Source organism: Daphnia pulicaria, chromosome 4 (genome assembly GCF_021234035.1).
Source record: "Daphnia pulicaria isolate SC F1-1A chromosome 4, SC_F0-13Bv2, whole genome shotgun sequence".
Classification (NCBI taxonomy): Eukaryota; Metazoa; Arthropoda; class Branchiopoda; order Diplostraca; family Daphniidae; genus Daphnia; species Daphnia pulicaria.
Window position 1 is genome coordinate 14,739,920 of NC_060916.1, and position 11,927 is coordinate 14,751,846.

An 11,927-nucleotide genomic window follows, 5' to 3' on the forward strand; every position below is an offset into this window, starting at 1 on the left:
TCTAGCCTGAAATATTTCCAAATCGTAGTGGAGACTTTACCTATCACATATAATGATATTTTTCATGTTTAATCAGTCTAGAATAATCTATTTTAAAATAATTAAAAGAGAAAACTCATTACATGAGACAGGTTGCTTTGGTGTTGAAGAAACACAAAAAAAACGTACAAAATATCAAGCCTGAAATATTTCCAAATTGTAGTGGAGACCTTTCCTATCACATGTAATGGTATTTTTCACGTGTATCAGTGTAGAATACTCTATTTTACAATAATTATAAGATAAAACTCACTTCATGTGACAAGTTGCATTGGTGTTGATGAAATACCAAAAAAACGTCCCAAACATCTAGCCTGAAATATTTCTAAATCATGGTGGAGTTTTTTCCTATCACAGGTAATGGTATTTTTCATGTTGAATCAGTGAAGAATACTCTGTTTTACAATTATTATAAGAGAAAATTCATTACATGTGACAGGTTGGATTGGTGTTGAAGAAATATCAAAAAACGTCCCAAACATCTAGCATGAAATGTTTCTAAATCGTGGTGAAGACCTTTCCTGTCACATGTAATGGTATTTTTCATGTTGAATCAGTCTAAAATACTCTATTTTACAATAATTATAAGAAAAATTCATTACATGTGACAGGTTGCATTGGTGTTGAATCAGTGTAGAAATAGGTTGAATCATGTTGAAGTAGTATATTGGACATCGATTAACATATCCTGTAACAGGGAAACCCTTGACATTAATAAAACAATCAGAATCGTCATTTCAAATTTATAGAAGTTGTGATTTTCAGTTCCTGGAAGTATTTCTTTCAACCCTTATTTCTATTTCTTTTCCTTCATCCATGTCTCAATAGATTCATTGATTTTAAAGACTTGAAATAGTGTATTGGACATCGATTAACATATCCTGTAACAGGGAAACCCTTAACATTTGTAAAACAATCAGAATCGTCATTTCAAATTCATTGAAGTTGTGATTTTCAGTTCCTGGAAGTATTTCTTTCAACTTATTTATATTTCTTTTCCTTCATGCATGTCTTAATATATTCATTGATTTTAAAGACTTGAAATAGTATATTGGACATCGATTAACATATCCTGTGACAGCGAAACCCTTGACATTTGTAAAACAATCAGAATCGTCATTTCAAATTTATAGAAGTTGTGATTTTCAGTTCCTGGAAGTATTTCTTTCAACCCTTATTTCTATTTCTTTTCCTTCATCCATGTCTCAATAGATTCATTGATTTTAAAGACTTGAAATAGTGTATTTGGATCGGCGAAAGCGCACCCCGTCTGAAATTTGGCAACGTTTTCCCTCCCTCCTTTTTCCCCTTCTCAATTGTCAATTAATGTCGTCTGTAAACCACGTTGAATTCTGGGCTTTCACTCTCTCTCTCTCGTGTTTAACTGATTTGTTCGTGATTGCTCAAAGTCAATTTTTACTGGGTTTAAGGACCCGCGTGTGTGTGTGTGTCGCTCTTCTTATTCTAAGAGACGTCACTCGAGTTGAATCTAGTGTTTGACGATATATCCGACATTTGTGTGTCACAGGACACTAATTGGTATGTGTTATTTATGAATTCATGTCAATCACCTTAATTACAATGTATGTTCCCTCCCAGGCCTATACACCTCTGGGTGTTGACCCTGTGTACGAGTGATTCTCACCTTGTGTGTAGCCTGTCTTCACAGGTAGCTAAATTTTTACTCGCTCTCTCTTTGATTATGTCCCTAACCTTATTTTATTCCTTCTCAGGAACCACCACTTCCTTATCACAAAGTACACCGTGTTCATTTATATGAACACAAGTCAAGTCGAACACAATACAAGAGATTTTGCTCTTACGAGCCAACTCAGGTTTTCATTAAGTGGAAACATTTGGTCCTTCGAACCGGAGCTCTCTCCACATCAAGCAAGATCCTTTTTGCATCCTACTTTTGCATCGAGATTCTTCTCACCTTCCAGGCGGTTTAGTGTTGGTTGCTCATTCCGAGCCCTAAACCTGCTGACAAGTCATCGAAACTCTTCATCTTGATTCCTGGCCGGTCATCGTAGATTCGATATTCTTCTTCAACGTTGGGTCCATCGACACCACCTACTATGGACGCTGCAGCTATCACCACGTTGAAGAAAAAGAGGACGACGTTACGACAACAGATCACCAGAGCTGTCACCAGCCTCACAGCCTTGGTCAACGCTTCAGGTTCACGGAGAGGCGTGAAGGCGCTGGTGGTACACCTCGATGATCTTATTCTCAGAACCTCCGTCTTGCAGTCGGAAATCACAGCCGTAGAAGAAGACGATGATGAAGCGGAACGACAAGACGCCACGCATCTAACTTACGCTTCCAAGGGGGATGAAGTCATTGCAGCGGCCCAAGTTTATCTGTCCAGTCGCGAAGGAGAAGCCGCATCAGTATTAAACCCACTTGATGACCAGCCCGATCAGAATTCGCCGCTGTTTCCTATATCACCGTCAGAAGCAGACCAGCGCGACCAAGCACAGAAGGATGCAGCCGTGCAACGTGAGCAAGCCCATAAGAAAAAGTCGCAGCGGCTCAAAAGAAGTGTGATGAAGTCAGAGCTCGGGCAAACGCTCTTTGGGAAGAAGCCGAAGCAGCACAAGAGGCTCTCCGTCAGCTGAATCTCCGTCAACCAGATCCGGATCATTTCTCGTCCGTTAGTCAAAAGCTAGAGAAACGGTCTCCAGCAGCCGAGGAATGGCGGACCAAGCAACGAAACCTGAACGTCAAACAGGAAGCTCCGGATGATTGGATTGATCTCTACAATGCTGGCCTTCTACTTCCGGTCCATAGCCAATTCTCCTCTCGTTCTGCCGTCTCCGCGGAATTGGACGTTTATAACGGAAAAGCCGTTGAATGGTTTGGTTGCATCGACCTGTTTCGTGCATTAGTGCACGATACTCCGAACACCCCAGGAGAAAAGCTGGCACTACTAAAACATTACCTCAAGGGCGAATGTCTGGATGTAGTCTACGGGCTCGGTGGCGGAGAGACGGCCTACAAGCAGGCACTGGTGCGTCTGAAAGAGACATTCGGACGAAGAGACGTGATGCGAGCCGCCCACATCCAGGCTATCGAGCGACTTGAATTCAAGAATGAACCAAGAGTGTTCAAACGTTTTGCCGAAAGAGTTCGGACCCATCTCTTCGACCTCAGCAGGATTGGAGCCGCATCATCAGCCGACATCATCGAGAAGGTCTGCTTAAGACTCAACCAGCAAGATCGACTCGACTGGAACGCGGGACGACGTGGCCGTTTGGAATTCCGCAGCCTCAACGATTTCGGTACATGGATCTGTGAGCGAGCGTCCGATTACCTCAACGCCTACAGCATAGCCGCGGATCAAGCCAACGAGACAGGAGGGCCATCATCAACACCAAGAGGAGCCTTTCCACGTCGAGCTAAGACTCATCATTCGTCCGCAAGAGCTACAGATGGAGGCGGAGCTGGCTCAACGAAGAAACCCTTTTGCTTCAAATGCGAAAAGGGGCATTGGCTCCAAGATTGCGGAGACTTTAAGGCCCTTTCAGTGGGTGAACGGGTCAATTTCTGCATGCGTCGCCGGCTGTGTTTCGGCTGTTTCAGTTGCAGACATTCAGCAAGAGATTGCCAAAGCAAGCGCCAGTGCAAGCAACCGGACTGCAGATTCTTTCATCATATCCTGCTCCATGAAACTGAGAAGCCGTCGACGACGGACGCCCGTCCTTCAACCGCTCGTGTCATTGGCCGACAGAGAGTGGCCCTGGGAATGATGAGGCTGCACGTGCAATCCGCAGATGGTAACTGGATACTCGCCAATATTTTCGCCGACGAAGGCAGTGATACCACCCTGATGAGGACGTCATTTGCGTCAAATTTAAAGCTGCAAGGGCCGTCGCAGGTGTTGACGGTGGATGGTGCCGGCGGAGTCATCAACCGATACCAGTCCAAACGAGTCCAGTTCCAGTTGCGCGCTGAATCAGGCGAAATCTTTACGATGGAAGGTTCAACAATGAAGATGGTCGCCAGCCCCACTCCTATCACGGATTGGAATAAAGAAAAGCAGAATTGGCCGCACCTCCGCGACCTCCCGGTCGGAGTAGTGGGAGGAAAGGTGGATCTTCTCGTAGGTACAGACTACCTGCATCTTTTGGTGCCTCGCGAGACCAGAGAAGGGCGAGATTATGAACCAATCGCCTTTAAAACAAGACTTGGTTGGATCGTGCGATGAGTTACCAACCGAGGCCATCAAGTTACATCCATTCGTAGCTGCACGATTGCTGGCCAGACCCCCCTGGATAATTTGACAGCGGAAGTTCGTCGTTTCTGCGACACCGAGGCCTTTGGGACCGAATTCACCGCCGGATGTGTATCAGCCGACGACCGCCGAGCTCTAGCGATGGCAGAGGAGAAGACCCGGAGGTTACCCGTCGGATATGAGGTGCCAATTATCTGGAAGGAGGGGGAGCCGGACCTCGTGAATAATCGACCCATGGCCGCCAATCGCTTCCAAAGCCTTCTCAGGAGGTTCCAGCGCGAGCCGAATTTGGAACGAGACTACGAAATGACGATGCAGAAAACTCTGGATCAAGGATATGCATCACGGGTTCAAGATCCAGCGGATGAAAAGTACTTCCTGGCCCACCACGGTGTCTACAAGGGCGTGAAATTACGAATAGTTTTCGACGCCGCCGCCTCTTTTAAGGGGAAATCATTGAACGACGCAATGCTAAGTGGCCCTGCTCTACAACCTGCGCTGGCCGCCGTCGTCACTTGCTTCCGTCGGCATGAAATCGCTTGGGCGTCTGACATCGAGTCCATGTTTAGCCGTTTCCGGCTTTCAGCAGAAGATTCGAAGTACTTTTGTTTCCTGTGGCGAGATGCAGCAACGTCGGAGCCAGCGGTTTACAAGATGGAGCGACTGCCTTTTGGTGCCAGCTGCTCCCCTTTCGTCGCCATCCGCACAGTACGTCAAATCATGGAGGATGCCGGAGACGAAAAGATGGCTGCCGTCGTACGTGAACGGATGTATGTAGACGATTATTTAAGTTCAGCAACAACCGTGACAGCCGCCGTGCAAGAGGCCTCCACTATGAAGACGAGATTGGCCGAAGCGGACCTGAATCTGCAGAGCTGGGTCTCCAATTCCGAAGAATTTATGCGAGCCATGGCATGCGGGGAGAAAGCTGAACAGAAGACACATCCGTTAGGCGACAGCGGCGAAGAGAAGGTGCTGGGAGTATTTTAGGATACACGCACTGACACGTTAGGCTTCAAGGTTGCCGAGAAGTCTTACACGGAGTTAACTCGGATGGAGCTGGTTAGCCGAGTTGCTGGAGTGTTCGATCCGTTGGGCACCGCCTCTTCAATCATCGTTAAGGCTAAGATTCGCCTCCGAGACTTAGGCCAAAAGGGCCTAAAGTGGACGGACGTCGTCGAAGGAGAGGACCGAAGATGGTGGGACCAGTGGTTCGAGACTGTCCTCCAGCTGAACGACGTCAAGATGCCGCGCTGTCTCTTCCCAGATTCCGCCAACATCGTCTCATCTGAATTACACACTTTCTGTGACGCTTCCGAAGAGGCTTATGCCGCAGTGGTCTACGTCCGAAGCGTCTATGGTGACGGAAGCGTTGTCGTCCGGCAAGTAAAGGCGACAAACAAGTTGGCGCCAAAGAAGACCATCTCCGTTCCAAGGCTGGAATTGAACGCCGCTCTGCTGGGAGCACGAGTAGCCCGAGAAGTTCAAGAAGCTCTTCCAGCTCATGTGAAACGACGACGGTTCTGGACCGACAGTAGCACGGTCCGAAATTGGATACGAGCCACCGCAGCTGATTATCAAACATTCGTCAGCAACCGCGTCGGAGAAATCCAAACCATCACAGAAGAAGAAGAATGGAGGTTCGTGCCAGGGCTGTTGAATCCGGCGGATGCGGCCACTCGTTCCACCCTAGACGGCGTCAATTTTCCTGCCGTGTGGCTGACAGGGCCGGAATTTCTTATGCTGACCGAAAAGGACTGGCCGACTGATCTTCCGTGGCTTGTGGTGAAAGATGAGTCGAGGACTAGCCGCACCTTGCTTGCTTCCGTGCCGGAATCGCCGGTCGTTTGGACCGACGTGAAGATAGCCCCGGACGACATTGCTGCGCTCAGTAAAATGGACGGCCGATATTTGGAGTTGGTGAAGAGCTGCCAAACCGAAACATTCGAAGAGGAGATCCGTCGCATCCGGAGAGGCAAGAATTTGCCGTCTTCATCGAACATTCTGGCCCTAGCACCAATTTTAGATTCCGGCGGAATTCTTCGACTCGGTGGTCGAGCCGGGCGGGCGCAATTGCCCTACGACCAGTTGCATCCGCCGTTGTTATCCGGAAAGCATCCTTTTGCCGCGACGGTGGTCCGTGCGTTCCATGAACATTTAAAGCACGTTGGAACAGATTTCTTGTTGGCGTACGTCCGTCAACATTATTGGATCACCAACGGCCGTGAGCTGGTGAAAAGAATACGCCGTGACTGCGTCATCTGCCGACGGAATAGGGCCAAACCAGGAGAGCAGCTGATGGGAAACCTGCCGAAAGCTCGACTGGATGCTGGAGCGTTGCCGTTCACTCGGACAGCAATCGATCTGTTCGGGCCTATAGAAGTCGGTCTCTACCGTAACCGCACGGCCAAGCGATGGGGAGTACTCTTCACATGTTTAGTGACGCGAGCTGTTTTTCTTGAGTTGGTGCCTTCTCTATCCAGCACGGATTTTCTGCTATCGTTGAGGAAGTTCATCGCTTTGTACCGCCAGCCGGCGGTTATTCATTCGGATAACGGGACGAATTTCGTTGGTGTGGAACGTGAGCTACGTGAAGCCGTCGAGGCCCTACACGCCTCCGGAGAGGTTCCCGTTTTCATGGAGAAGGCAGGGATTGATTGGAATTTCCAGCCTCCACGTACACCCCACTTTGGCGGCGCTCATGAGTCGTTGGTCAAATCGACTAAACGCGCCCTTTACAACGCACTGGAGATAGAAGGAAAGAGTCTGCGTCACCCAACGGAAGACGTCTTGAGGACTCTTTTATATGAAGTCGCTGGTTTATTGAACACCAGGCCGCTCACATATGTGAGCTCCGATCCCGAGGACTTCCGGCCGCTCACACCGAACGACTTCCTTAAAAGATCGCCGACCGCCTTCCCGCCAGCTGGATGTTTCGATGATGCAAGCCCTCGTGAACATTATCGCTATCTACAACGGCTGCTCAACTTATTCTGGGATATCTGGAGGTCAGGGTATCTGCAATCTCTGGCCGCCCGCAAGAAATGGAAGGTGCAGCGGCCAAACTTCACGGTGGGAGATATCGTTCTCGAGATAAATAAGACACTCGGCCGCGGACAGTGGAACATCGGACACATAGTTCAAGTTTATCCTGGGTCAGACGGCTGTGTCCGAGCAGTCGACGTCCAACTACCAACTGGAATCTTCCGGCGAGGAATTACCGAATTATGTCTTCTGGAATCCAGCTCGGCCGGCGAGCCGGCCTCGGGGGAGGATGGATCGGCGAAAGCGCACCCCGTCTGAAATTTGGCAACGTTTTCCCTCCCTCCTTTTTCCCCATCTCAATTGTAAATTAATGTCGTCTGTAAACCACGTTGAATTCTGGGCTTTCACTCTCTCTCTCTCGTGTTTAACTGATTTGTTCGTGATTGCCCAAAGTCAATTTTTACTGGGTTTAAGGACCCGCGTGTGTGTGTGTGTCGCTCTTCTTATTCTAAGAGACGTCACTCGAGTTGAATCTAGTGTGTGACGATATATCCGACATTTGTGTGTCACAGGACACTAATTGGTATGTGTTATTTATGAATTCATGTCAATCACCTTAATTACAATGTATGTTCCCTCCCAGGCCTATACACCTCTGGGTGTTGACCCTGTGTACGAGTGATTCTCACCTTGTGTGTAGCCTGTCTTCACAGGTAGCTAAATTTTTACTCGCTCTCTCTTTGATTATGTCCCTAACCTTATTTTATTCCTTCTCAGGAACCACCACTTCCTTATCACAAAGTACACCGTGTTCATTTATATGAACACAAGTCAAGTCGAACACAATACAAGAGATTTTGCTCTTACGAGCCAACTCAGGTTTTCATTAAGTGGAAACAGTATTGGACATCGATTAACATATCCTGTAACAGGGAAACCCTTAACATTTGTAAAACAATCAGAATCGTCATTTCAAATTCATTGAAGTTGTGATTTTCAGTTCCTGGAAGTATTTCTTTCAACTTATTTATATTTCTTTTCCTTCATGCATGTCTTAATATATTCATTGATTTTAAAGACTTGAAATAGTATATTGGACATCGATTAACATATCCTGTGACAGCGAAACCCTTGACATTTGTAAAACAATCAGAATCGTCATTTCAAATTTATAGAAGTTGTGATTTTCAGTTCCTGGAAGTATTTCTTTCAACCCTTATTTCTATTTCTTTTCCTTCATCCATGTCTCAATAGATTCATTGATTTTAAAGACTTGAAATAGTGTATTGGACATCGATTAACATATCCTGTAACAGGGAAACCCTTAACATTTGTAAAACAATCAGAATCGTCATTTCAAATTCATTGAAGTTGTGATTTTCAGTTCCTGGAAGTATTTCTTTCAACTTATTTATATTTCTTTTCCTTCATGCATGTCTTAATATATTCATTGATTTTAAAGACTTGAAATAGTATATTGGACATCGATTAACATATCCTGTGACAGCGAAACCCTTGACATTTGTAAAACAATCAGAATCGTCATTTCAAATTTATAGAAGTTGTGATTTTCAGTTCCTGGAAGTATTTCTTTCAACCCTTATTTATATTTCTTTTCCTTCATGCATGTCTTAATATATTCATTGATTTTAAAGACTTGAAATAGTGTATTGGACATCGATTAACATATCCTGTAACAGGGAAACCCTTAACATTTGTAAAACAATCAGAATCGTCATTTCAAATTCATTGAAGTTGTGATTTTCAGTTCCTGGAAGTATTTCTTTCAACCCTTATTTCTATTTCTTTTCCTTCATCCATGTCTCAATAGATTCATTGATTTTAAAGACTTGAAATAGTGTATTGGACATCGATTAACATATCCTGTAACAGGGAAACCCTTAACATTTGTAAAACAATCAGAATCGTCATTTCAAATTCATTGAAGTTGTGATTTTCAGTTCCTGGAAGTATTTCTTTCAACTTATTTATATTTCTTTTCCTTCATGCATGTCTTAATATATTCATTGATTTTAAAGACTTGAAATAGTATATTGGACATCGATTAACATATCCTGTGACAGCGAAACCCTTGACATTTGTAAAACAATCAGAATCGTCATTTCAAATTCATTGAAGTTGTGATTTTCAGTTCCTGGAAGTATTTCTTTCAACTTATTTATATTTCTTTTCCTTCATGAGTGTCTTCATAGATTCATTGATTTTAAAGACTTGAAATAGTGTATTGGACATCGATTAACATATCCTGTAACAGGGAAACCCTTGACATTAATAAAACAATCAGAATCGTCATTTCAAATTCATTGAAGTTGTGATTTTCAGTTCCTGGAAGTATTTCTTTCAACTAATTTCTATTTCTTTTCCTTCATACATGTCTTAATATATTCATTGATTTTAAAGACTTGAAATAGTATATTGGACATCGATTAACATATCCTGTAACAGGGAAACCCTTGACATTTGTAAAACAATCAGAATCGTCATTTCAAATTTATAGAAGTTGTGATTTTCAGTTCCTTGAAGTATTTCTTTCAACCCTTATTTCTATTTCTTTTCCTTCATCCATGTCTCAATAGATTCATTGATTTTAAAGACTTGAAATAGTGTATTGGACATCGATTAACATATCCTGTAACAGGGAAACCCTTAACATTTGTAAAACAATCAGAATCGTCATTTCAAATTCATTGAAGTTGTGATTTTCAGTTCCTGGAAGTATTTCTTTCAACTTATTTATATTTCTTTTCCTTCATGAGTGTCTTAATAGATTCATTGATTTTAAAGACTTGAAATAGTGTATTGGACATCGATTAACATATCCTGTAACAGGGAAACCCTTGACATTTATAAAACAATCAGAATCGTCATTTCAAATTCATTGAAGTAGTGATTTTCAGTTCCTGGAAGTATTTCATTCAAATTATTTCTATTTCTTTTCCTTCATGCATGTCTTAATAAATTTATTGATTTTAAACACTTAAAATAGTATATTGGACATCGATTAATATATCCTGTAACAGGGAAACCCTTGACATCAGAATCGTCAATTCAAATTCATCTTGTTAAAACTCTTTCTTTATTACAGGATGTGTTAATTGATGTTCCAATACATTTTAAAGTGTATTGAATCAATAAATTCATAAAGCAATTCATTAAGAAATAGTTTTAGAAAAATGGTTTATAGAAAATCTTCTAGGAACTGCGACACTTTTATGAGATTGAAGTTGTTATAATATATTTTTCAGTTGTTAGAACTATTTCTTTATTACAGGATGTGTTAATCGATGTCCAAAACACCATTTCAAGTGTATTGAATCAATAAATTCATAAAGCAATTCATGAAGAAATAGTTTTCGAAAAATGGTTCATTGCAAATCTTCCAGTAACTGCGAAAAACACTTTTATGAGATTGAAGTTGCTATTATATTTTTTTCACTTGTTAAAACCATTTCTTTATTTCAGGATGTGTTAATCGATGTCTAATACACCATTTAAAGTGTAATTTATTAATCAATAAATTCATAAAGCAATTCATGAAGAAATAGTTTTGGGGTTTTTTTTGCAGTTTTTTTTTTTTTTGTTTTTGTTTTTTTCAACGCTAATTCAACCTAAGAGTTGGTAAGATTTATCTTGTGGTTTTATTGTAGAATAAGGTATTACACACCGATTTAGAACACACCAAGCACGATTTGAAAAATTTTGAGGGTTAACTATTAAGGCAGTTTTTTTGGTTTTTCTTGAACGCCAATGCAACCTATGATTTATAAAGAGTAATCTTATCATCTTATGGTTTTATTGTGGAATAGGGTATTGGAAACGGATTAAGAATGTAATAATTACCTTTATAAGTGAAAGGAAAGGTATCCATTACGATTTGAAAATTTTTTAGGGTTAACTATTGAGCAGTTTTCTGGTTTTTCTTCAACGCAAATGCAACATATGATTTATAAAGAGAAATCTGATTGTTTTATTGCAGAATAAGGTGTTACACACCAATTTAGAACGATAATTACCTTTATAAGTGAAAGGAAAGGTATCCAGCTCGATTTGAAAAATTTTTAGGGTTAACTTTTGAGCAGTTGTTTTGGTTTTTCTTCAACGCCAATGCAACCTATGATTTACAAAGACTAGCAGCTGAAGTATTCATTTGGCAACGGCGTTAATCATGGCGGCACGAAAAAAATAGCACAACAAAACAAATGAAAATCGGGGGGCAGGTGGGTGAGTCGAATAAGGCGCCGCTTAGGCGCTTAGTGATCGGGGCAGTGGGGCACTTGGGGTACCTACCGAGTTCGACTCTCCTGGTGGGGTGAGCATATATTTGCTCCCACGCCTGGGCACGCACCACTACACATACAGTTCACACCTCTTCCTTTCTAGAAACGCATAAATCGTCCAAAAAGCACAGAAATCAAAATGATGGTACTTCCATCACCCTCTTCCACACAATAACACAATACAACAGTTACACTGCTCACGCGAACGCCAAAAAAATCAAATATCTCGTCGTCGGTGCAAGAAGGTCATCAAGGTGAAGACCAGTTGAGATGTCGGATGCTAGCATAGCAGACGCACCTTATCCTACCCATGGACTACTTTAACTAAAGGACGGGACTCTTCGGCCTTTCCTATGTCGGCCATGTAA

At 42.9% G+C, this 11,927-nt stretch overlaps 2 protein-coding genes and 2 long non-coding RNA genes across 4 annotated transcripts; all 4 read left to right on the plus strand.

Moving 5' to 3' along the window:
- The first annotated feature begins 1,540 nt into the window (after positions 1-1,540).
- On the plus strand, positions 1,541-2,268 carry LOC124338438. Its single transcript, XR_006917837.1, has 3 exons — positions 1,541-1,578; positions 1,639-1,708; positions 1,773-2,268. It is a non-coding gene; the product is annotated as an uncharacterized LOC124338438 (long non-coding RNA).
- A 258-nt stretch (positions 2,269-2,526) lies between these two features.
- Positions 2,527-4,249, plus strand: LOC124337763. Its single transcript, XM_046791787.1, has 2 exons — positions 2,527-2,541; positions 2,585-4,249. The coding sequence occupies exons 1-2, from the start codon at positions 2,527-2,529 to the stop codon at positions 4,247-4,249; spliced, it is 1,680 nt and encodes a 559-aa protein (XP_046647743.1).
- A 1,080-nt stretch (positions 4,250-5,329) lies between these two features.
- Positions 5,330-7,579, plus strand: LOC124337764. Its single transcript, XM_046791788.1, has one exon. The coding sequence runs from the start codon at positions 5,330-5,332 to the stop codon at positions 7,577-7,579; it is 2,250 nt and encodes a 749-aa protein (XP_046647744.1).
- Positions 7,580-7,711: 132 nt separating this feature from the next.
- LOC124338436 lies at positions 7,712-8,080 on the plus strand. Its single transcript, XR_006917835.1, has 3 exons — positions 7,712-7,844; positions 7,905-7,974; positions 8,039-8,080. It is a non-coding gene; the product is annotated as an uncharacterized LOC124338436 (long non-coding RNA).
- Positions 8,081-11,927: the final 3,847 nt, after the last annotated feature.

Excerpts from the sequence above, each read along its gene's own strand:
- LOC124337764 (XM_046791788.1), top strand. The coding sequence starts at position 5,330 with ATGGAGCTGGTTAGCCGAGTTGCTGGAGTGTTCGATCCGTTGGGCACC.